General features: G+C 40.2%; 1 protein-coding gene across 1 annotated transcript in view; it reads left to right on the top strand.

Annotated features, from left to right (window-relative positions):
* SLX4IP (SLX4 interacting protein) overlaps nt 1–23,131 on the top strand; it is a 184,871-nt gene that overhangs the window by 113,962 nt on the left and 47,778 nt on the right. The window contains exon 4 of the mRNA XM_046679070.1: nt 4,197–4,317. Within this exon, the coding sequence (XP_046535026.1) occupies nt 4,197–4,317 (121 nt within the window). The remainder of the gene's footprint in view (nt 1–4,196; nt 4,318–23,131) is intronic.

Here is a 23,131-nt window from a genome sequence, read left to right as displayed (position 1 = left end):
TTAACCCTTGAAAAACAATTATTCTGTTCCCAATGACAGACACACACTGGTTTTTTTTTTTTTTTCCTTCAGAAACTGACACATCCATATATTTCATATACTACTCTATTATTTAAACTAGAAATTTCCTACCTCTTTGTTCTGGCATTGTCTGTATTACAAAAGAAATCATTAAGGTGACTATTCCAGGTGAGCAGATATTTTAATCTGACTGGTTGGAAGGATGGACCGAGCACCTGGAACAGGTGTGGAGGCTAAAACGTGGCTGATCTTTCACACCTGTCTGAAATCCTCATCTTCTCCACTTGGATCTTCTACCGTCCTTTTGTTAGCAGGAGACGTTGACAGGAAATGCAGAGATGTTTGACCACATTCCTTCTCTCACCACAGTCAGTCAGTAAAGCGAACGGATGTGTGACTGGGAGCACGGAGTTTGACCTCCCGGGCCTCAGTCTCCTCATCTGCAAGTGAAGAGGTTCCACCGGAGGCTGGCTGTCACTCGTGGCTCTCAGTTTCCATGATCCCACTCAAGTGCTTCTGTGGGAGAGGGTTAGAAGGCCCATCTACCTCTCATCACCCGTGTGGCTTCCTTCTCCAGGTCCCTCCCCGAAAGAGCAGGGAGAGCGAGGCAGCAGCTTTCACATAACTTTCAAAATATTATAGCACTTCGTGTCCCCCATGATATTCATTTGTCACAATAGCTTTCTAGAGCCAGAAATAAAAATAAGTTTTATTAAAAGGTAGTATATGAAGAAGAAACTAGTAATAGTGGGGGAAAAAAACCAACTTAAAAAACCTTTACTGTAATAACTATTTTTAGTCAGCTTTTGAAGATTACTAAAAAGAAAAAAATCTCCCCAAAAGAAAATTTATAAGTAATAAATTTTCAGTCAAAAGGTAATAATATTATCAGGACTTAGCTGTCATAATTTTGCAAGGGATACCTGGTGGCCCAAAGCTGGGAGAAGGAAGGCACAATATTTGGTATGACGGGATTTCTCTTTTGAGTTAATAACCATGGGCTGTTCTCTTCAGGACTTAATATCTAGGAGGCCTGCATCTTCTATTACAACTCACCGCCATATAATTCCAAGCTTTGGCTTACCAACACATGTCCCCATGATTCAAAACAGTTCATTTATTTCCTCTAAGTGACTGATATTCACCTGAGAGGACCTCACCCAAAAGGTTTCTGACTTGACTTACATTAACAGCATTCTGGAATCCACTATTCCAGGCCCAGATTTTCCTCCATTCTCTCCCAGCTTTACCACCTCAGCCTTAAACCTTTCTCATTGATATTTAGTCAGTTTTGCCAAGAGTCAGTTGATGTGAAAGGCTTTAAAATAAAGCTATGTGTGTGAATCACCTCTTAGCCAAGTGTGAGGCTAGATTTTTCCAGGGTGCCACACGCAGCTATGCTGCTCCACCTAGTACCTACATCCGGGCAGCAGGGCATGACTTAGCAAAGATGCTCTGTGCACGATTGGACCTGCAGCGCTCCGCTGGCATGGCAGCTGCAAGAGGGCGGGTTGTGCCAACAAGCCGAGCCGTCCTCTCAGAGCAAAGTAGATGGGTTGCTACTTCTACTTTAAGTTGTTCCTTTAAAATATATTCACTGACATTAAAATTGCTCTGGGATAATTTGTATGTGTATATGTGTGAGAAGGGAGAAAAGCTAATTGAGGAAAGGATATGACTTGAGCCTATGTTCAGTGTCTCCATGCTTTCGTCTTTTTTATCATTAGATCATCTCATGATTAGGATTTCATGAGCAACCAATTTGATTGTCTCTTAACAGTCACTTTATATAGCGAAAGTCTTAAGAATATCCAGTTCCTTTCCAGAAAAGGGGACTAATTACATGTATTAAACATATGTTTATTTTGAGTCCAGCATGAGTAGTCTTTGTACCCAAACAGTCGAACTCAGACTGTTCCACTTGCAAACTTGAGGAAGCCAACATGAGCTCCTGACCGCCTAGAGATGCCATACGGCTCTCTCGCTCATTGACTTTAACTTGGTCTTCTTGTCCACCCCTCCAGTGTAGCTGGCAATTTGTCTTGTCTTGCAGTGCCTGGGTTCTGAAGAGAGAGCTTTGGCTCAGTGTGGTGTGGTTAGTTACTAGGGTGTCTTGACCACATTGCACATGGTCCACCTTCCATTCATCAAACCTGACTCATCGAAGGAAAGCCCCGAAACTATAGGGAGAAAGTGTGTGTATGGGCCTTTGCTTTATTTTTGTCCTGCTATTTTTAGTTCTAGCCTTATAGGGCATTTATGGCCAAATTTTAACAATCCTTGTTTCCATGTATGTCTTTCACATATTTTCTAGCTCAGTCATAGTTGAACCCTGCATGTGAAGCAAAATTCTTTAATTGTTAAAACAACAGTATGAGGCAAGGCTGCCTTTCTGTTGTGTGAACAATGCCAAAACACTCAACTGTAAACGGATATCTTTGTATTCCACAAGGCACTGCATCTTTGGGCTGCAAAATGAGAGCAGGAGAGAGGAGGCCAGTGTTTGTCATTTGTTTTTTGTTCTTTGGTTTTTTTCCTGCTTTATCTCCCCAAATCCCCCCGGTACATAGTTGTATATCTTAGTTGCAGGTCCTTCTAGTTGTGGCATGTGGGACGCTGCCTCAACATGGCCTAATGAGCGGTGCCATGTCCGCGCCCAGGATCCCAAATAGCGAAACCCTGGGCCGCCACAGCGGAGAGCGCGAACTTAACCACTCATCTACGGGGCCGGCCCAAGTTTCTGTAGTTTTATCTAGAAACTCACATTTGGGAATTAAATCTAGGGTTTTCTGTACTGTTTGAGGAGTGCATATATTTGCAACAAAAGAAAAATTTGGCTCTTGTTGCCCTTCTAAGAAGCTTAAAACTTTGTTCTTGCTTTAATTTATGAAGATTCTAAGAGATCAACCTGAGATGGCATTGCAAGAAACCAGTGAAACAGGTTTGAGGTGACCTCAGCAGTTCTGAACCTTCTGCAGAATCTTTGGGAATTTAACCAGAATTATCAGTCCTTATGCATCAGTTCTTAATCTTAGTTAGGAAATTTAGATTTATGTGCATTTTTTTCCTTTCCCTACGTTCGGTTACATTTTTCTGGTAATGTGGCTAAGATGGACACACTTTAGCATGGTTTGACTTTCAAAGTTTTTGTTTTTCTATTTATAAATAACACTGATACATAAAACAATAGATTGCTCCAGAAATTTGCTAGTGGTATGTATGTTAACATTGAGTTAAAACCATGTGTTTCTGTTGCCTAATATTAATCTACTTTAAAGAAATATAAGAAGTTAAATTATTTTCGCCATTAATAGCTGAATATAATGCAGTTTTCACAAAAGCAAGTGGGCAAATACAGTATCATCAACAAGAGTGTCGAAGAAAATCAGATTACTGATTTCTAGTTCTCTTTTCAACCCACTACGCAATGCTGCTCCTTTTTGAGGGAGTAGATTTATAAACCTGAGGTCAGAAACTAATGAATGAGGCTGTTTAGATTTACAAAGTTTTTTGAACCAAGTTTGAAGCATGGGAAATTTTTGTATAAAAATTACTATTTCTGGCCCCTCTTGAACAAATTGGAAGATCTGGTGACACTGTGCCTTGTATCTCCACATGACAACAGTCCACTAAAACCATGGGGGGCTGCCCCTTGTTGGCTGGGTTGGGGTCAGGGTTCCCTCTGAATATGTCCTGCCTCCTGGGTCCTTCCCTCATCCTCAGTCCCCTGCCTGGACACAGCCGCCACTTCACTGGGGCCCTTGCTGCCAGTTAGTGTTGGTTCTGTTTGACTTCTCCCTTCTATTTGTCACAACTGATTGATATTTATATAAAAACAGTCATTATCTCTCTGATTTCATCACAATTGTCACCCTCATGTTTACATTAAAGTGTTTTTATTTTCCTATTAAAAATGTGAAGCTGAGGCAGAGGGAGATTAAGTGAATTTCTCAGATCGTAGAATGAGCCAATGTCATGGCTTCGAACAGACCTCAGTAGCAAATTTAAATCTGCGGTGTTATCCATGAGCACAGATAACATGCCTTTCAGCATTTGTAGCTAAATAAAAAAGCAAACAAAATGAAATCTTCAGTGTTGACTTTTTAATATTCATGATGTTGACTTTGCATTGCATTAAATTAGAAAATTATATCTAATTTTTAAATTTGCTTTAGGAAGTCTGTTTACTGTTAAAAGAAACCATTGATTCAAGAGTTAAGCGGTACTTGGAGGTTCGTAAACAGCACAGGCCGTCAAATACAGAATTCACAAGATCCAGTCCCTTGTCCTTAAAAGGTAGGCACAGAGTACTTTGATTTTGGATAAAATTTCTGCTTTGTAGAGATGGCTATTATGTTTGACTCTGACTGTCATGTTAGTGATACATTTAAAAAATATGTTCTAATGAAGATTCTTTGTTTGAGTAAAGAAAATTAACCAAAAAGCCCTGCAGGGCTTTTAATGGTAGGCAAAATATATAAAAATAGAAAATAAAACATTCCTAAGGAAACTGTAAATTCTTTAAAGGATTTTTGTTGTTGTTGTTCACAAGTAGTCTTTTGAATGGATTTACATTAATACTGACTTGATTTGGGGCTTTATGCTTTTAAATGCTTTCATATATGTCACCCTATTTCAGAGGTTCCCAACTGGGGTGGTTTTGCCCCAGGGGACTTTTGATAACGTCTGCAGACAGTTTGGTTGTTATAACTACAGTGGGAGGGATGGCAGGGAGCTTAGTGGCATCTAGTGAGTAGGAGCCAAGGATGCCACTAAATATCCTACAATGCACAGGACGGCCTCCCATCCCAAATCCCACTATCTGGCCCAAAATATCTAGGGCACGGAGGTTGAAATATCCTACTCTGTTTCCTAATAACCCTTTGAGAATGGTAATGTCTTTGAGTTATAGGTGAAGAAGCTGACGATCTGCAAGATAAGGGGTTTGCCAGAGTAAAAGATCATCCTGAGGACAGAGATGATCTTGTTTATTTGGCATCTTCCCAGCTCATCCTCAGCCCCATCCCGCCCCCCTGCCCCCGTCCTTAGCCCAGTGCCTGATATACAGATGCAATGATATGTTGAAGGAAAGAGGACTTGAGTGACAAGTGGCAGAACCTGACCCCAGACCTAGCTCTTCTGACTCCCAGCCCACTGTTCTTTCCATTCTGTCATTGTTGTATTTTTAATTATTTTGCTTTAAGTCAGCATTTCATAGTGCTCTTTGTGGTACAAATACAGTCAGCCTCGTGTTAATCCTCAGAGGACAGTGCTGCACTGCTGTGAACTGGATTATGCCAGTGCACCATCTTTTAGGGAAAGAATTGTGTTAAGTACTCCCCTTTGAAGGCATACTTGATCCGAAATGTCCACCTGGTCGCAGCTGATAAGTAGGCAGACATTAATTTTACCCAAACCGAAAGCCTTGAACAAGTGGAATTTTCAGTCCAAACAATATTCTATTAGATGATGCTTTCAGGTTTTTCATTTGGTAGTGGTATAAATCTTGAGAAAAGCCCTAGGAGCTTGCATCCTTTGTATTCCAGCAGATCTGGCTAGTCTCACAATCTAACTGGTACAAAAGGAAAAGGAAAAGGAATGGAGAAGGTTCCAAGACCTTCATCTCTGGTGTGGAGGTGGCTTGGTCCATACCCATCCTCAACTAGCCCTTCCCTGCCTGCCTCTCCTACTGGGTGAAGAAAGCTAAAGACTCAATTTCCCAGCCTCTCTCACAGGCAGGGAACACAGTTCTGGCCCCAAGATGAAAATCAAAGCCTTTTTGGGCTCATGTGAGCAAAAAGTTTGTTTTTAAACAGAAAAGTCATCTTTCTGTATGTATAATTTTGTAATCTATTTTTTCCACCTTACATAATATAAAAGTCCTTTAAAACATGTACATCACTGTTTTTAAAAGTTTTGTTTTATTGTGTTAAACTATATATAACATAAAATTTACTATTTTAGCGATTTTTAAGTATAAAATGTAGTGGCATTAAGTGCATTCACATTGTTGTGCAACCATCACCACTATCCATTTCCAGAAATTTTCCATCATCCCATACTGAAACTCTTTTACCCATTAAACAGTAATTCCCCATTGCTCCTTCCTCCAGCCCCTAGTAACCACTATTCTAGTATATTATATGTATTAGAAAGTAAATAAATACAAATATATATGTATTTCATCTGTCAATGAAGTGCTTGAGTAGTTGGATTGTTTCCACCTTTTGACTGTTGTGAATAATGCTGCTGTGAACATTGGTATAAAAATATCTAGTTCAGTTCCTGCTTTCAATTCTTTGGATATATACCTTAAAGCAGAATCGCTGGATCACCTGGTAATTCTGTGTTTAGTTTTTTTGAGAAACTGCCGTACTGTTTTGCATAGTGACTGCACCATTTTACATTCTCACCAACAATACATGAGGGTTCTAATTTTTCCATAATCTTGCCAACACGAATTTTCTGTTATTTTGATAGTAGCCATGCTAATAGATGTGAAGTGGTATCTCACTATGGTTTCAAATGCACTTCCCTAATGGGTAGTGATATTGACCATCTTTTCATGTGCTTATTGGCTATTTGTATATCTGCTTTGGAGAAATGTCTGTTTATGTCCTTTGCCTATTATTTATTTATTTTTTATTATTTTATTGAGGTCATAGTGGTTTATAACGTTGTGAAATTTCAGGTACATTATTATCTATAAGTATTCTGTATAGACTGCATTGTGCTCACCACCAAGAGTCTAATTTTTTTTTTAATTTGCTTTTTTGTTGTTGTTTTTTTGCTTGTGGAAGATTAGCCCTGCACTAACATCTGTGCCAGTCTTCCTCTAGTTTATCTGTAGGTCGCTGCCACAGCATGGCTGACGAATGGTGTAGATCTGTACCTGGGATCCGAACCCGTGAACCTGGGCCACTGAAGCAGAGAGCACTGAACTTAACCACCAGGCAATGGGGCTGGCCCCTCCAATAGTCTAATTTTTATCCATCACCATATATATGGGGCCCCTTACCCTTTCACCCAACCCCCCAACCCCCTTCCCCTCTGGTAACCACTAATCTGTTCTCCTTGTCCATGTGTTTATTTGTCTTCCACATATGAGTGAAATCATGCAGTGTTTGTCTTTCTCTGCCTGGCTTATTTCACTTAACATAATTCCCTCAAGGTCCATCCATGTTGTTACAAATGGAACGATTTTGTCTTTTTTATGGCTGAGTAGTATTCCATTGTGTGTGTGTATGTGTGTGTGTATATATATATATATATCTCACATCTTCTCCATCCATTCATCAGTTGTTGGCTACTTGAGTTGCTTCCACATCTTGCCTAGTGTGAGTAGTGCCACAGTTAACACAGAGGTGCATAAATCTCTTTGAATTGTTGATTTCAAGTTCTTTGGGTACCCAGCAGTAGGATAGCTGAATCGTATGATATTTCTATTTTTAAATTTTTTAGAAATCTCCATACTGTTTTCCATAGTGGCTGCACCAGTTTGCATTCCCATGAGGGTTCCCTTGTCTCCACATCCTCTCCAACATTTTTTATTTTCTGTCTTGGTAATTATAGACATTCTAATAGTTGTAAGGGGATATCTCATTGTAGTTTTGATTTGCATTTCCCTAATAGTGATGTTGAATATCTTTTCATGTGCCTGTTAACCATCTGTATATCTTCTTTGGAAAAATGTATGTCCATATCCTCTGCCCACTTTTTGATCAGGTTGTTTGTTTTTTTGTTGTTGAGTTATATAAGTTCTTTATATATTCTGGAGATTAACCCCTTGTCAGATATATGATTTGCAAATATTTTGTCCCAGTTGGTGGGTTGTCTGTTTGTTTTGTTCATGGTTTCCTTTGCCTTCCAGAAGCTCTTTAGTCTGATGTAGTCCCATTTGTTTATTTTGTTTCCCATGCCTGAGTAGACAAGATATTTGAAAAGATGCTGCTAAGACTGATGTCAGAGTGTACTGCCTATATTTTCTTCTAGGAATTTTATGGTTTCATGTCTTACCTTCAAATCTTTAATCCATTTTGGGTTAATTTTTGTGTATGGTGTAAGATAACAGTCTACTTTCATATTTTGCATGTGGCTGTCCAGTTTTCCCAACACCATATATGGAAGAGACTTTTCCTTTCTCCATTGTATGTTCTTGGCTCCTTTGTCGAAGATTAGCTGTCCATAGATCTGTGGTTTTATTGCTGGGTTTTCACTTCTGTTCCATTGATCTCTGTGTCTTTTGTGCCAGTACCATGCTGTTTTGATTACTATAGGTTTGTAGTATATTTTGAAATCAGGGATTATGATGCCTTCAGCTTTGTTCTTTTCTTAGAATTGCCATTGCTATTCAGTGTCTTTTGTTGTTCCATGTAAATTTTAGGATTCTTTGTGTTATTTCTATGAGGAATGTCACTGGGATTCTGACTGGGATTGCATTGAATCTGTAGATTGCTTTAGGTAATATGGACATTTAAACTATGTTTATTCTTCCAATCCATGAGCATGGGATATCTTTCCATTTCTTTATGTCATCTTCAATTTCTTTCAATAATGTCTTATAGTTTTCAATGTATAGATCTTTCACCTCCTTGGATAAATTTATTCCTAGATATTTTATTCTTTTTGTTGCAGTTGTAAATGGGGTTGTATTCTTGAATTCTCTTTATCCTAGTTCATTATTAGAGTATAGAAATGTAACTGATTTTTGTAACCTGCAACCTTGCTGTAGTTGTTGATTATTTCTAATAGTTTTCCAATGGATTCCTTAGGGCTTTCTATATAGAGAATCATGTCATCTGCAAACTTCTTCCTTTACAATTTGGATACCTTTTATTTCTTTTTCTTGCCTAATTGGTCTGGCCAAAACCTCCAGTACTGTGTTGAATAGGAGTGGTGAGAGTGGGCACCCTTGTCTTGCTCCTGTTCTCAGAGGGATGGCTTTCAGTTTTTCCCCATTGAGTCTGATGTTGGCTGTGAGTTTGTCACATATGGCCTTTATTATGTTGAGGTACTTTCCTTCTATACCCATTTTATTGAGAGTTTTTATCATAAACGGATCTTGTCAAATGCTCTCTCTGCGTCTATTGAGATGATGATGTGATTTTTACTTAGCATTTTGTTAATGTGGTGCATCACATTGATTGATTTGTGAATGTTGAGCCATCACTGTGTCCCTGGTATAAATCTCACTTGATTGTGGTGTATGATCCTTTCAATGTATTGCTATATTCTGTTTGCCAACATTTTGTTGAGGAGTTTTGCTTCTATGTTCATCAGCAATATTGACCTGTAATTTTCCATCTCTGTGTTGTCCTTGTCTGGTTTTGGGATCAAGGTGATGTTGGCCTCATAGAATGAATTAGGAAGTGTTCCATTGTCTTCAGTTTTTTCGGAATGGTTTGAGAAGGCTAGGTATTAAATCTTCTTTGAATGTTTGGTAGAATTCTCCAGAGAGCCCATCTGGTCCTGGACTTTTGTTCCTTGGGAGATTTTTGATTACTGTTTCAGTCTCTTTACTTGTGATTGCTCTACTCAGATTCTCTATTTCTTCTTGATTCAGTTTTGGGAGATTGTATGAGTCTAAGAATTTATCCATTTTTTTCCAGATTATCCAGTTTGTTGCCTTTGCCAATTTTTTCATTGGGTTGTTTGTTTTTGAGTTGTAGGAGTTCTTTATATATTCTTAATATAAATCCCTTATCAGACATATGAGTTGCAAATATTTTTCCCATTCTATCGGTTCTCTTTTCATTCTTTTGATAATGTTCTTTGATGTACAAATTTTGATTTTGATATACCCAATTTATCTACTTCTTTCTTTGTTGCCTCGGCTTTTTTTTTTTTTTTCTGAGGAAGATTCACCGTGAGCTAACATCTGTTGCCAATCTTCCTCTTTTTACTTGAGGAAGATTTGCAATCTTCCTCTATTGTGTATGTGAGTCTCTGCCACAACATGGCCGCTGACAAGTGGCGTAGGTCCCCGCCCAGGAATGAAACCCAGGCTACCGACTCAGAGCATGCTGAACTTAACTGCTAGGCCATGGGGCCAGCCCCTTGTTGCCTGTGGTTTTCGTATTATAGCCAAGAAATTATTGCTGAATACAATGTCATGAAGCTTTTCCATATTTGTTCTTGTAAGAGTTTTATAGATTTAACTCTTACATTTAGGTCTTTGATCCATTTTGAGTTAATGTTTATATATGTTTTAACGTAGGGGGTCCAACTTCATTCTTTTGCAGATGTAAGTTGTCCCAGCACCATTTGTTGAAAAGCCTGTCCTTTCCCCACTGAATAGTCTTGATACTTTTATCAAAAATCATTTGACCATAAATGTGAAGGTTTATTCTGGGCTTTCTATTCTATTTCATTGGTCTATATGTCTGTCTTTATGCCGGTACCACACTATTTTGATTACCGTAGCTTTGTAGTAAGTTTTGAAATTAGAAAGTGTGAGTCTTTCAACTTTGTTATTATTTTTCAAGATTGTTTTGACCATTTGGAGTCCACATCACCATTTTTAATGGCCGTGTAGTATTCCATTAAATGTCTATACTCTGATTTATTGGTGGAACATTTAGGTTGCATCTAATATTTTCACTGTTGTAAACAATGGTCCAGTGAATATCTTGATGATATACGTATTTTCAAACTTCAATTTCTTTATAATATTTCTAGTTTAAAGTTCATACATACTTTTATTGGTTTTTAAGAGCTCCTTAAAGATAGTCATGCTTTTTCTGTTACATATGTTGCAAATGATTTTTCTCAGGCTGTCATTTGCGTTTCACTTGGTTTATTTAACTGAACAAGCACAAACAAGGAGCAGCCTCGGTTTGCCTCATGGAGCCTTAAATAACCACTGGCAGGATGAATGCCAGGCTTCCTTTAGTGAGATAAGTAGTGCAGTTGATGGTGAGAGGGAGGCAGGATGATGCTAACGCAACATTGTGTTGTTCACTCTTTAGGAAAACAGCTGTGCCAGTATCCCTCTTTGAAAGTAAACTTGGTATGAAAGCACCATCTTCCCTCTCCTTCCTACTTCTGGTAACAGTTAACCTTTAACTGAGCATGTCTTTTGATGTCCACACGTTAGCCAGTCCCTACTCTGCTGCCACTAACCAGTCCATGCTCCTGCCTCACCTGGACACCGGCATTAACTCCCTAGCTGGCTTCCTTGCATCTGCTGTGGCCGATGCCCCACCTGCTGTCAACACTTCAGTTGGTGTAATCCCTTAAAATCGCAGGTCTGATCTTGTGTGCTTCTGCATAAAGCCCTCCAGGATTTCCCCAGGGCTCCCAGGAAGAAGGCCAGGATCTCTGAGGTAGCTGCCTCCCCAGCCTCATCTTGTACCACTTTTTCCTTCTTTCTTGCTCCAGCCATAGGAGACTTGATTCCTACTTCAAAGCTCTGTTCTTCTGCTCATCTTGGGGCCTCGGCCCATGTTGGTGTGCCAGTCCTCCCCTTCCTCTCTGCCTCCTCCAACTCTCTGCTCAAAGTCCACTCATCAGAGAAGCTTATCCTGTCGATAGGTCCCCTTCTTACAGGCCCACGAGCATCCTGCACTTTTGTTTACACCATTCGATTAATGTCTGTCTCTCCACAAACGTGTAAGCCACTGAAGACAGATGCTGCCTCTTTTATTATCTATCGTATCTCCAGCATGGAGCACATTTCCTGGCTTGCAGTAGGTACTTAATAAATGTTTGTACAGGTGAAAAATTACATGCGTGGCTGTATCTTTCCTCTTCCTGGTAAGGTCAAGGCCTGTCATGACTTACCTATCCTGCTTGTCTCCTCCTGCTTCTCACTTCCTACTTCCTGCAAACTTGCATTCTTTATACCTCTGTACATTTACATTTACAGGTTTCTCTTTTGTCCGGAAAACTCCTTTTTCACTTTTAAGACCCAACTCAAATATTACTTCTCCAAAGTCTTCCTCAGTTTCCCCTCGTCTAGCATTTAACACTTTTATAACATGTCACATTGTGTTATAATCAGTTTACCTACCTTTCTCTCTTCCCTTTACTGGTAAAGATTGATTTTTTTGCCACCTCCAGAGCATCTTTTCTTCTCCAAATTACCTTGCTGCTTAACTCCAGAGCATAAACAGATGACTGCTTCTGGTTGTAAGTGCTTAACCTCATGCTAAACTGTTAATTTCCTAAAGGTAAGAGCACTGTTCATCCATCTCTACCACAAGGTTGCCTTTCACAGATGATCAAGGTTCATTATCTTCTAGGCTGTGCACACCCGCAGGGACGGAGTGCACACACGCAATGATATACCGCCACCTTCTATTGTTTATGAGCAGCAGCATTGAAAATGGAAACTGGATATATGCTTTCACTCTTTCCTTGGAGCCAAAGACATCCCAGTAGACACTTATCTAACTGCCTGTTCTCAGCTGTTCCCATAATCTTACTTAAAGCCCTTTTCTAAAGCAGTTTCAAGCCGCTAACTGTAAGGCCTTGCCCATTTCCTCCTCAGTATTCAGTTCTGTGTCTCATGTTCCCTGAAAACAGAAAGAATTGCTGTCTCTGTATTGGTGGTTTGGACGAATGAAGGTTGCTATGCTTTTGTGTAAATTGGATATCTTCTCTCATTTGCATGAAGTTCTTACCTTTTTCCCTTTCCAGATCTGTGTGAGTAATGTGTGTCACCATGATATGGTTGCCTAATACATGATGCTGGGTGAGCTGGAGACTCTAGGCTGGTAACTTTGCTGATTACTCTAATAAAATTAATAGTTTTCATGCTCTGAGTTTTCTTTATAAAAGAATAGCATAAATGGCTTTGAGGCCATTTCCTTAATCATATAATATAAAGGCATACAAAGAGTGTTCCCAGACTCAATCAGTGAACGGCATGGCACAGGCATTTGCCAGGAGCCTCATCTTTTTTAGGTCACCTAAAACGTTAATTCAACAGATTCAGTAAAAGTTCATGTTACAAGAAACTTTTTTAAAAGACTTCACTGTCAATTCCTGTCAATTCTACCTCATTAATGTTTTTCCTCTTAATCTTGCCAATATTGGGTGTTACTAGTATTTTTAATTTCTGCCACTCTGACAGGCCAAAATTCAAAAAAGATCCCATGTGCTTTGATTTTTACTTATCTTTCTGTTTTTATGTGTTTATTGACTGAACTGCATATTTATAGCCCTTGCCCATCTTTGTATTGGGTTGTTTGCCTTTTTCTCCTTAATTTTTTCCCTTTTTCCCATTGTCACTCCCTTGGTCATGGCACTTCTTAGTCAGCTCTTGAATTCCTGCTGTGGCCTCCTGATTTTCCTTCCAATTCATCCACACCTCTCCTGCCAAAGTGACCTTTTGAAAACAAAAATGCGATAGTCTCCAGTGCAAAACCTTTTGTGGTCAAGATCCTTACTTGCCTAATATCCTTTATTTAATTTTGTTTCTGCTTGAGACTAGCCAGAGGGTCTGGCTCTTCAGCTGAGAAGAAATTGATTAAAGGTATTAGGTAGCTCATAGGATCCACCCGTGGGAGGACCAGACGGCCCCATTCTGAAGCTATACAGACAGCATAACCTCAGTCACAAGACAGGGACAGCTTTGGTATGTGTGCCATTGCAGCTGCCATCTGTGATGCCCAAGCCCAGGTATCAGCTTCTGTCCCAGCCTGCAGAAGATTGACTGTCCAGCATGTGGCTATAGCCCTGGGCTGTTCCTTCTGAGCCTACTGCAAGGCAAAACTAGATCCCATGGCCATACCCTAGTTGCATGTGAGCCCGGGGATGGAAAATGTTTGGCTTTTACCTTGGGAAAGTGGGACTTATAAAATAAGGGAAGTTACCAAAACACAGAGAGGATGGTCAAAAATTTGGCGTGAGTGGACACGTTACCAATATCCACTGAAGTTTTCCTCTTCCATAAACTTCCAAACAATAACAAGCTAGTGCCAACTACACAACTCTCTCAACTGCAACGGAATGTGCTCAGCATCTCCTCCACGAGAGATAACTCAAAGTCTCGAGTCCTAGCTCCAAGTCCAGGATTTCTGAGTGATGTGTATTCCTCCTGTATTTCAGTCACAGTTGGTATTTGTTAACTTGCTGACTAAATTATAAAGTTAACTATTACTAACATACCTTGAATAAAATAGTAAGGAAGCAGAAAGCCAAAAAACTTAATTAATACATGAATATATACATGATACAGCAAGGAAGACACTATAGGAAGATGCTATCATTCTGACTTTGGTAACAAGTTAATGAAATAAATAGCTGGTGTTTATATCTTCCCTCCTCTAATATTTATTATGTATTCCCTTTGTCCTTAGCCAGTAACACAGCTGATCAGGATTCTTTACCTGGCAAAGTGATCCAAACCGTTGTCACTGAGAGACTGAGCCATCAATGGGCCTGTCTTTATGAGGTTGCCATAGTTTTCATTAACTTTTAGCACTGGATATGCTTCTATGTTGTCTGCTCACTGGGATAGAAACGCCACATTTTATTACTCTGTACTGCTGATGCTAGGTGCTACAGTGCTCCAGACCACCTCCAGAAGATCCCTGCCTGATTAAACCTACATTAATCCACTGTCATTCTCCAAGACCCATTTGTCTTCTACTTAGGCCAAAGAGACAAATTAAATACGAGAATTATATGAAAAAATACTCTTGAATATTTCAAGTTTTTGATGGTGGCATAGTCTCTTTGATCTCCTAGGGCTCAATATTGCTTTTTTGGTTTATGGTTTTGATGGAGAGGAGGAACTCCAGAGACTTCCTTCTGGCCTTTCATTACCATAAGAGCACTCACTCCATGAGCCGTGGAGTCCAAGTATGGATTCTGTCAGTTGCAGAGTAAATCTGTCCCAGTTATATACTCAACAACTGAGAAGGCGACTACAGATTTTCACAAACCTGCTGGGCCCTTTGTGAGATAAATTGAAGCCAAGTTTCTACTTACCACCCTCTGATGGGTCACAGTGGCAATAAGGAACCCCAAGAACTAGCATTATCTCAGAGCCAATGTCAAATCATCCTCAAAAGTTTTGGGTATTTCCCTTTTCTCATTGTGTAGGTATCCTAATAAACAGCTGCAGGTCCCAAATGGAATATTTACAGAATGTGCTTGCAATATTATTGAAGAGTCCTTACTTGAGATGGCTGGCTCTCTCTCCATTGAAGGAGATATGGGTCTGAGAATTGACTCAAACCTGGGGACTGGATGAGAGCCTATGACCCTGCTTCAAGGTAGCCAAGTCAGGCCCCTAGTCACCAGACCTAGTTTTTTTTCTGTTATACAGTATATTAGTTTGCTAGGGCTGCCATAACAAAATACCACAGACTGGACAGCTTAAACAACAGAAGTTTGTTTTCTCCCAGTTCTGGAGGCTGGAAGTCTGAGATCAAGGGTTGGTTTCTTCTAGGCCTCTCTCTTTGGCTTATAGATGGCCTTCTTCTCTCTCTGTCTTCACATGGTTTTCCCTTTCTGTATGTCTCTGTCCTGATTTCTTCCTCTTATGTGGATACCCCTCATATTGGATTAGACCCCACCCTAGCGACCTCATTTTAATTTAATTATCTCTTTAAAGATCTTATATCCATATACAGTTAAATTTTGATGTCCTGGGGGTTAGGACTTCAATGTAGGGATTTTGGAGAGACACAGTTCAGCCCATAACATAGAGTTTAGGTAGGGCCTAAGTATATTCTCCATTTTATTTGGAGTTACAGACGTATCAATTCACCAGTAAGTCAAAAATGTCTGTGGATTGAGCCACTCACAAGGTTCCTACTAAGGTTACCACTGGGACATGGCCCTCTGGAGACCAAGTGATTTGCCTAGGCATAGGCTTTAATTGACTGCAAATTTCAGGCCTCCTTGTCACCAGGTGACCCACCCACTCTTGGGCTTTGGTGGTTTACAGACACTATGTCTGTCCTGGTCATTAGCCCTCCCAGCAACTAGCTCTCACTCCCTGAGGGGTGTCCCTCACCTCTAACATGGCTGTTCACTTAGAAACAGCCCTGGTAGCAGTGTCCTCCCTATGCTGGGCCCCCACCATTGTGCAGAGGGTTCTAGGGAACACGGGGCAATCACTTGGCACAGGCTGGCATTCTCACACAGATCAGCATGCACATAGATTCTCTGCTCTCTTGGCATCCTGTAGTTAGATGTACTTGGCTAGGGTACAGCTCAATGTACCTTGTAGCTATATTCCAGCAGAGGGACCCCAGTTCTCCCACTGATCACCCTGTCCATTGAGCAAGTATGAAAATGATCCTGTGGAGATGGGGGTAACAAAAATTTTAGTTCCAGGTTCAGGTACTAAACAGCCTGGCTGTTCAGGAGCATGCTGGGCAAGTCACTTGCCTAGTACCTGGAGACTTTGGCAGCCCTGCAGCTGGACCTGTGGGAAGCCAAGTTCAGGAGGAACCCCTCTTCCCTAGAGGGAGAAGAGTCATTGGTCTCAGATGGCTTTCACCAGGCAATCTTGGGAGAGCTTCCGTGATCATTTATCAGCTTGTCACTATAGCCTAACTGACAGGCTCCAGAACATTATGCTTTTTTTGCCTCAGGGCCTTTGCACATGCTTCTTCCTCTCCCTGAAACTCTCTTCTTCCAGTCTGCTGTGCCAGCTCCTTATCACCCTGCCAAGCTATGCTTGGGTGTCACTTCCCCTGAGGAGCCTTATCCGATTCCGTGCATCTTCTCTCAGGGAGCTGCCCCTCCCCTTCCCATGTGCTCAGTCCACCCTGGACAGTAGGAACACTCATTGTTCCCTGCTTTCCAGAGGATGAGGGTCTTGTCCTCTTCTGTCACTCAGAAGGAGCCAAGCGTTGGAAGGAATAAAAGAATAAATTGTAGTTTCTACTCACTGGTCACATTTATTTGCCAGGGGTTTGCAGCATGCTTCCATTGCAACATCTCTTGCTCCTCTAATAAAAGGCAGAGGGGAACATGGTCTGTGAGTTACAAATTATTAAATAGTTTTTCTCATTTTGTCTTCAGAAAGTCAAAACCACATTCTACCCCAGGGTAAGATTAGCTGCAGTATCTTCTGACTCTTCTGCAGCTAGGGACTGCAAATTCATTCCTTCCAGCCTTACCCCATCCATGTGGCCTTTAGCATTACTATCCCTACTAGTTACCTGTTACTGAGTTTCAACCTGCTAGGTGTCAGCACTGTGCTGGGTCTTCCACATACCCGTGGCAGATCCTTGGGGCAGCCTTTTCTAGCCAGCATTCTTAACTCTTGTTCTGAAGAACCAGACTCAGCGTTCAAGCAACTTGTCCAAGGTCGCATAGATCGTAAGTGTCAGAGGCGGCATGAAAATGTGCTGTCTGATGTCTGGCTTGTCTTCATTACTAAAGTATCCCTGTTAGGGAGAATGGGGGGTGTGTGTGTGTGTGTGTGTGTGTGTGTGTGTGTTTTCTTGTAATAAAATTTTTCTTTAATCGTGAAAACAAAGCTGTCTTTAACCATGTGGAAGCCAGGAGCAGTGTGCTGCTTGAACTACCATGTGGGTATCTTTGTTTTAGATTTTATATCCCCTACTGTCTGATCACAAGATGGACAGAGAGAAATAGACTCCAAAACAGAGCTCATCTTCCAGGGCACGCACTTACCTCAATGTATTGTCTAAATATTAGGGGTTTACTACATTTTTGTGTTTGTGAAGCAGTAATTTTTTTTTTTTTACTGCCTTTTATTCCATTCTTACAACCTTTGTTTTGCAATTAACATCTAAGAAGCCCAGTCCTTTGGAAAATGCCATAAAATAAATTAAATTTTCCTGGGTACTGTGGTTTCTGTCTGCAGTGGCTTTTTTTTTTGGCTTTTCTTCTAAGCTGAGCACTCCTCTAAAATCTTAGCTTAAATCTCCGGCCAAAGCGTGTAGCCGTCTGCTCATTCTTCTGTGGCATCCCAGGCATCTTCGGCGAATGTCGGGGCTGAGTTAGCAGGCTTCCTCTCTCTTTGTCGACACCCACGCAGCATTCTGCGGTGGGGCGCATTACCACCATGTTAGGAAATCAGTGGGTGTTCACACAACAAGAGGAGAAAAAGAAAAAGACGAGAATCGCCAAAACAAGCAAGTTCTTCCTATTCTTCCCTCTGTCTGAGAAATGTTCTCCTTTTCCCAACGCCCGATGCGTGGTACCTGCCAAAGAAAGCTTTCTCTTTGCTCTTCAGACACAGGCCTGATTGTGAGCCCTTCTCCCCAGCATCCCCATGAGGGCAGATTTGTATGTGTGCTGTTTGTTTTGGTTTGTATTTATTTTCCCAGCCCATTGAAAACAGGGCCTTTTCCTATTTAAAATAAATTTTGGAAGTGAAACACTTTTCCCTTTGAGCCCAGCCCTTCCTCCTTATAAACCATCAGGCATTTTCAGATAGGACAGTGAAAACTTGCTCTGAAACGCCATCCATAAACATTAATTTCCTTTTCTTACACATTAACAACAATGAACATTACTGTATGTCTAACAACTGTGAACCCTGACAAAATATAGGTCCTTGGCAAGTCCCACTAACTTCAGCTGTCACTTCTGACTTGCAGCAGCTCTTCCCATGGGGAGGTGGCATTTGCTCCTGTCCTGCACCCCAGCTGTAGGAATGGAGCTGTTCTGCAGGCACAGACACACTGATGGAGAGAGTTCTCTAATGTTCCCAATCAGACACGGACAACTGAGGGGGAACTGGGCACTCGTGTGGTTTTGTAAATGGCACAACACATTTTCAATTATCTGCTGTTCTGGTAAATATTCTTAATATTTAGACTTGTTTTTTTCTATTCACAGCCCTTTACAAATGGAAATGGATTTCTCTAGATCTGTCCTAGGGCACAGTGGAAACATGTGTTTTCTTTTTACACGTGTTTAAATAGCTTTGGTTATTATTTACATTTCTTCCCATAATGTACTCAATCAAAACATTTTCTAGGCTTTCATCCGCACATGAGAAGCTTAAAAGGGCAATAATGAAAGCAAATGTCTATGAGCCCTCTGGTGAATGTGCCACAGTTTCAGCAAAGATTATTTTTCCAGGAATGGGCAATTTGTAAAATGTAAAGTCTTATACTTTTTACCAAAAGTGTGCTAAAGCAGCAATGACAGCACAAGATGCTTTGCATTCTCAAAAACTGGGGAGACTCTACCAACCATTTATTGCAATAAATGGAAAGAAGACAAAATCCCTAAATCTTTCAGGGTAATGTTTCCACCTATTATGGACATTGCCAGAATTGCAATGCCTGATCTTTTGTTCACTTCTGAATTTTACAAGAAATTAAAACACCGAAAACCCTGATGTACAAAGTTTCAGAAAAGGTTAGGATTCTGCTCACCATGCTAAGAGGTTGTTGAACTTCAGTTTGAACCACTTAGAAGACCATTTCGATGTGAGTGAAAACCTTATTAAGACTGACCCTCCTGGCCTGTGACTAAACTGCTTCCTCCTCCACCCTGCCCTACTCCCCTGATCTCCTACCCCGCACATCAGAAAGACGGGTCTTTCCCTCCTCAAACAATCTCTATTGCCTTGGCTTAGTTTCAAATTACAATGCCAGTTCTGTTGAGCTTTTATGGCAATGCAACTTCAGAGTTACTTTTGTATCTGCTTGTTCACATTTACATCTGGACTTACTGCTCCCAAATTTCTGCATATTTTGGAACTGGGGAGTTCAAAACAACTTTACTAAATCCCCTGGGACTCTTGGGTTCTAGAAGGATCTTTGTCATCAAATGGTGGTTGCCAAGAGCTTTTTTAAGGAGTTGTCCCATTTGGCTGAGAGCCCTGCCTGTTTACCAGCTATATGAAGACTGACAATTTATTACTAGATGTTCCAAAGATAAATCCCATTTGGTGGTCTGGTAGAACGGGTTGGCACTCCTACCCTGCTAGGAATGGGAGGAGAAGTCATGGGAGAGAAAGTCACCTGCCTTCAAATTGATAATAGGGGTGAGATAAAAACTTTTCTTTTGGTGATCTGTTTGTTTTGTCACAATATTTGGTGACAACCGGATGGAATGCCTGTAGTTCTCTTGGTTCACCCACTGCAAATTGTGGTTTATCCCAGCATGTTAAGAATGTGGTCCCTGGGGCACTGGCTTTATATTGTATGAATGATTTGGCTGCCACATAGCATGTGTATGTGTTGGGGTGAGGGGCGAGGGGCACAAGGAGACAGTGAGACCCCTACAAGGCTGTACTTCTTTGGCACATCCTGGATGAAGTCTTAAAAAGTGGCAACCTCTCCTGTGTTTGACAGATATTAATGAGGAAAGCTCTATTTTACCCCTACTCATAAAGCAGTGGCCTTTTCTCATAGGAGTTGCATATAATTTTTAACGTGTGGGATGACAAGGTGTAGTGGAAACTGTTTACCTTGGCATGTGCTGTTCGTTTCTCAGGAGTTTTATGTCCCTGACGCTATAGCAGTAGCCTTCCAATGTCTGGGAAGTGCCTATAGCATTTACCAGCTTGTCTTTTTCCCTTTAAATTCTTTTCATTTGGTCAGGCCCTCCCATCACAGTGCCAAGATTTTTAAATTCATAGTAATTGAGTTTCACATCACAATATTAATAACCATCAGGAAGCTTGACAGAGAAAATAAATAGGTAGTAGTTATCTACCAGATTAAGGATCTGTAAGAACCCTTTGATTCTGAAGGGTACAGAGGACGATGGAAAAGGCCCTAGTGCAGGACAACACACTGTGGTTTAACACTTTGAGACTGAGATTTGCTAACTGAATATCTTGGGAATTTGGGGGACTACAACCCAAATGATGATTAAAAACCAGAGAGCCTTCATTTACAAATTCCCTGACATGGCACCCGAATTATTCTAATTATTTAGAATAAAAGTGGAGAATCTAAAATTATGATTTTTGTAATTACTATTTTCAGTTTATCACTTCAATACTTTATCATCAAAACAATTTTATATTCCTTGTAATAACTTCTATAAACTGGGCCGGGAGTATCTGCTCCCTTTGGCACAGTAGACATTAATATTGTCTCTAGATGGATCCACCACAGATTTCTGAGTGAGGTGAGTCTTTGGGAAGCACTGCAAGCCCCCGGGCTGTTCCCACGGGGTTGACTGGAGGCGTATTTGATAACTGCTCAGGTACACTTAATTTGTGGAGCTTGTTGATATTTGTTGTTCTACCACAATGCTGTTATTACGTAGAGCCTAAACTCCAATCGGATTCAAATTTCTTTTAACTATTTGATCATGAACCCATGTAACCTGATGGGAAACTTGGCTTAACTTATTTTGTGAAATATCTTGAGAAAATTACCCATGTCTGTATTAAGCAAAAACAAAACCAGCTCTCCATAATCTCAAACATAAAAAAATGAATGCCCACAAGAGAAGCTAGTTTTAACTTTGAGGCCAAGATCAAATTACAATTCTGGGGTTATAGGTTAGTGTGTATGTGCACATAAATGTGTATGTTTTTATGTTTTTGTATGTCTTTAATGAATAATATGGATATGTATACACCCAGAAATATAAGTTGCTGCTAAAGAAAATAAAAAGTTACAAGGCCTGAAAGGAGACACCAAAAATATGATTTCCTTACAAATATTTGCAGGAATTTTACTTAATTGCAACCAGAAGTCTGACCTGGAAGTGTAGTGTTTTGACCCCCGAGCTGTCTGGTTTCCTATTTGTGGTGTTTTGCTCTCCCCCAACTGTGAGAAAATCTATTTTACACGGTTTTAACCCTGTATATTCTTAGAAACACTGAAGGAGAAATTATTCCCTGGGGGGAAAAGAAATTCGCATTATTTATAAGAATGACTTGTAAAGGTTTTTCTTAAATAGAAAACATTTTTGAAACACTTAGCAAATCTTTCTTTATAAAATATGTTTGAAAATAAAAGAGCTTCTGGGTTTCCTTTCAAGGTAATGTGAACGTCTGGAAGACTGTAAGATTTTTGCATTGTGTAAGTTTACCCTTATTTTAGTAAAATCCTCACTTTTTAATAACAAAGGTATACAGAGTTTATAAATAGTCCTCTTATGAAGAGGGTTTTTCATACTTCTTTCTTCTATTTCTAGCTTATTAAATCTTTTTTCTCTAGCCTTTCAGAAAAGTAAAAATTAGGCTGAATAAACTTTGGGGGCATGTAGTAGTATATGGTTTTCTAATGGGCCAGAAGACACCAATGCAATTTAATTAGGATAACAGCAGGACTAGGAGGCCTACTGTTGGAAAATTATAGACTTCACATATCAAATGCCCATAGAAGCATTTGCCATTCCAGTAAAATGATGGGGAACATTGTTTCTGTGTAGCCTCTTGGAGTTTACCAGCGTGATTGACCCATCATATATCCCATTTTAAGTCTTCGACATTTTCAGTTAGAGGAAAGCATTGTTCTTCGTATTTGATTTATGGATTTAAGATTGAGGAACCCCTGGTGTCTCCCCAGTGGTGTAGCAGTTAAATTCAAGCAGTTAAGTTCAGCTTCGGCAGCCCGGGGTTCACCTGTTTGGATCCCTGGCACAGATCTGTGCACCACCATGCTGTGGCATGCGTCCCACATATAAAGTAGAGGAAGATGGGCACAGATGTTAACTCAGGGCCAGTCTTCCTCAAAAAAAAAAAAGAATGAGGAACACTGACAGTTCTCATCCATTTAGCTGACAAATATTTCATCCCGTTCTTTTTTTTTTACTAGTAGCTTTATTGAGATGTAATTCACATAACATACAATACACTCATTTAAAGTATACAATTCAGTGGTTTTTTAATATTCACAAAATTGTGCAAGCATCACCAGAATCAATTTTAGAACGTTTTCATCACTCTCTAAAGAAATCCTGTACCCATTAGCAGTTACTCTTCATTTTCCCCCAACACCCTTCCCACCCCCAGCTGGAGGCAACCACCAATTTATGTTCTGTCTCTATCGATTTGCCTATTCTGGACATTTCATATAAACGGAATCATGCAGTATGTTATTCTTTGTAACTGGCTTCTTTCATTTAGCATAATGTTTTCAAGGTTCATTCATGCCGCAGCATTTATTGTAGTACTTCATTTCTTTTTATTGCCAAATAATATTCTATTGTATGGATATATCATGTTTTGTTCATCGGTTGATGGACATTAGGG

The sequence above is a fragment of the Equus quagga genome, chromosome 12 (genome assembly GCF_021613505.1).
Source record: "Equus quagga isolate Etosha38 chromosome 12, UCLA_HA_Equagga_1.0, whole genome shotgun sequence".
Taxonomy (NCBI): Eukaryota; Metazoa; Chordata; class Mammalia; order Perissodactyla; family Equidae; genus Equus; species Equus quagga.
Note: the sequence above shows the minus strand (reverse complement) of the source record. Positions and strands in the feature narration are given on the sequence as shown.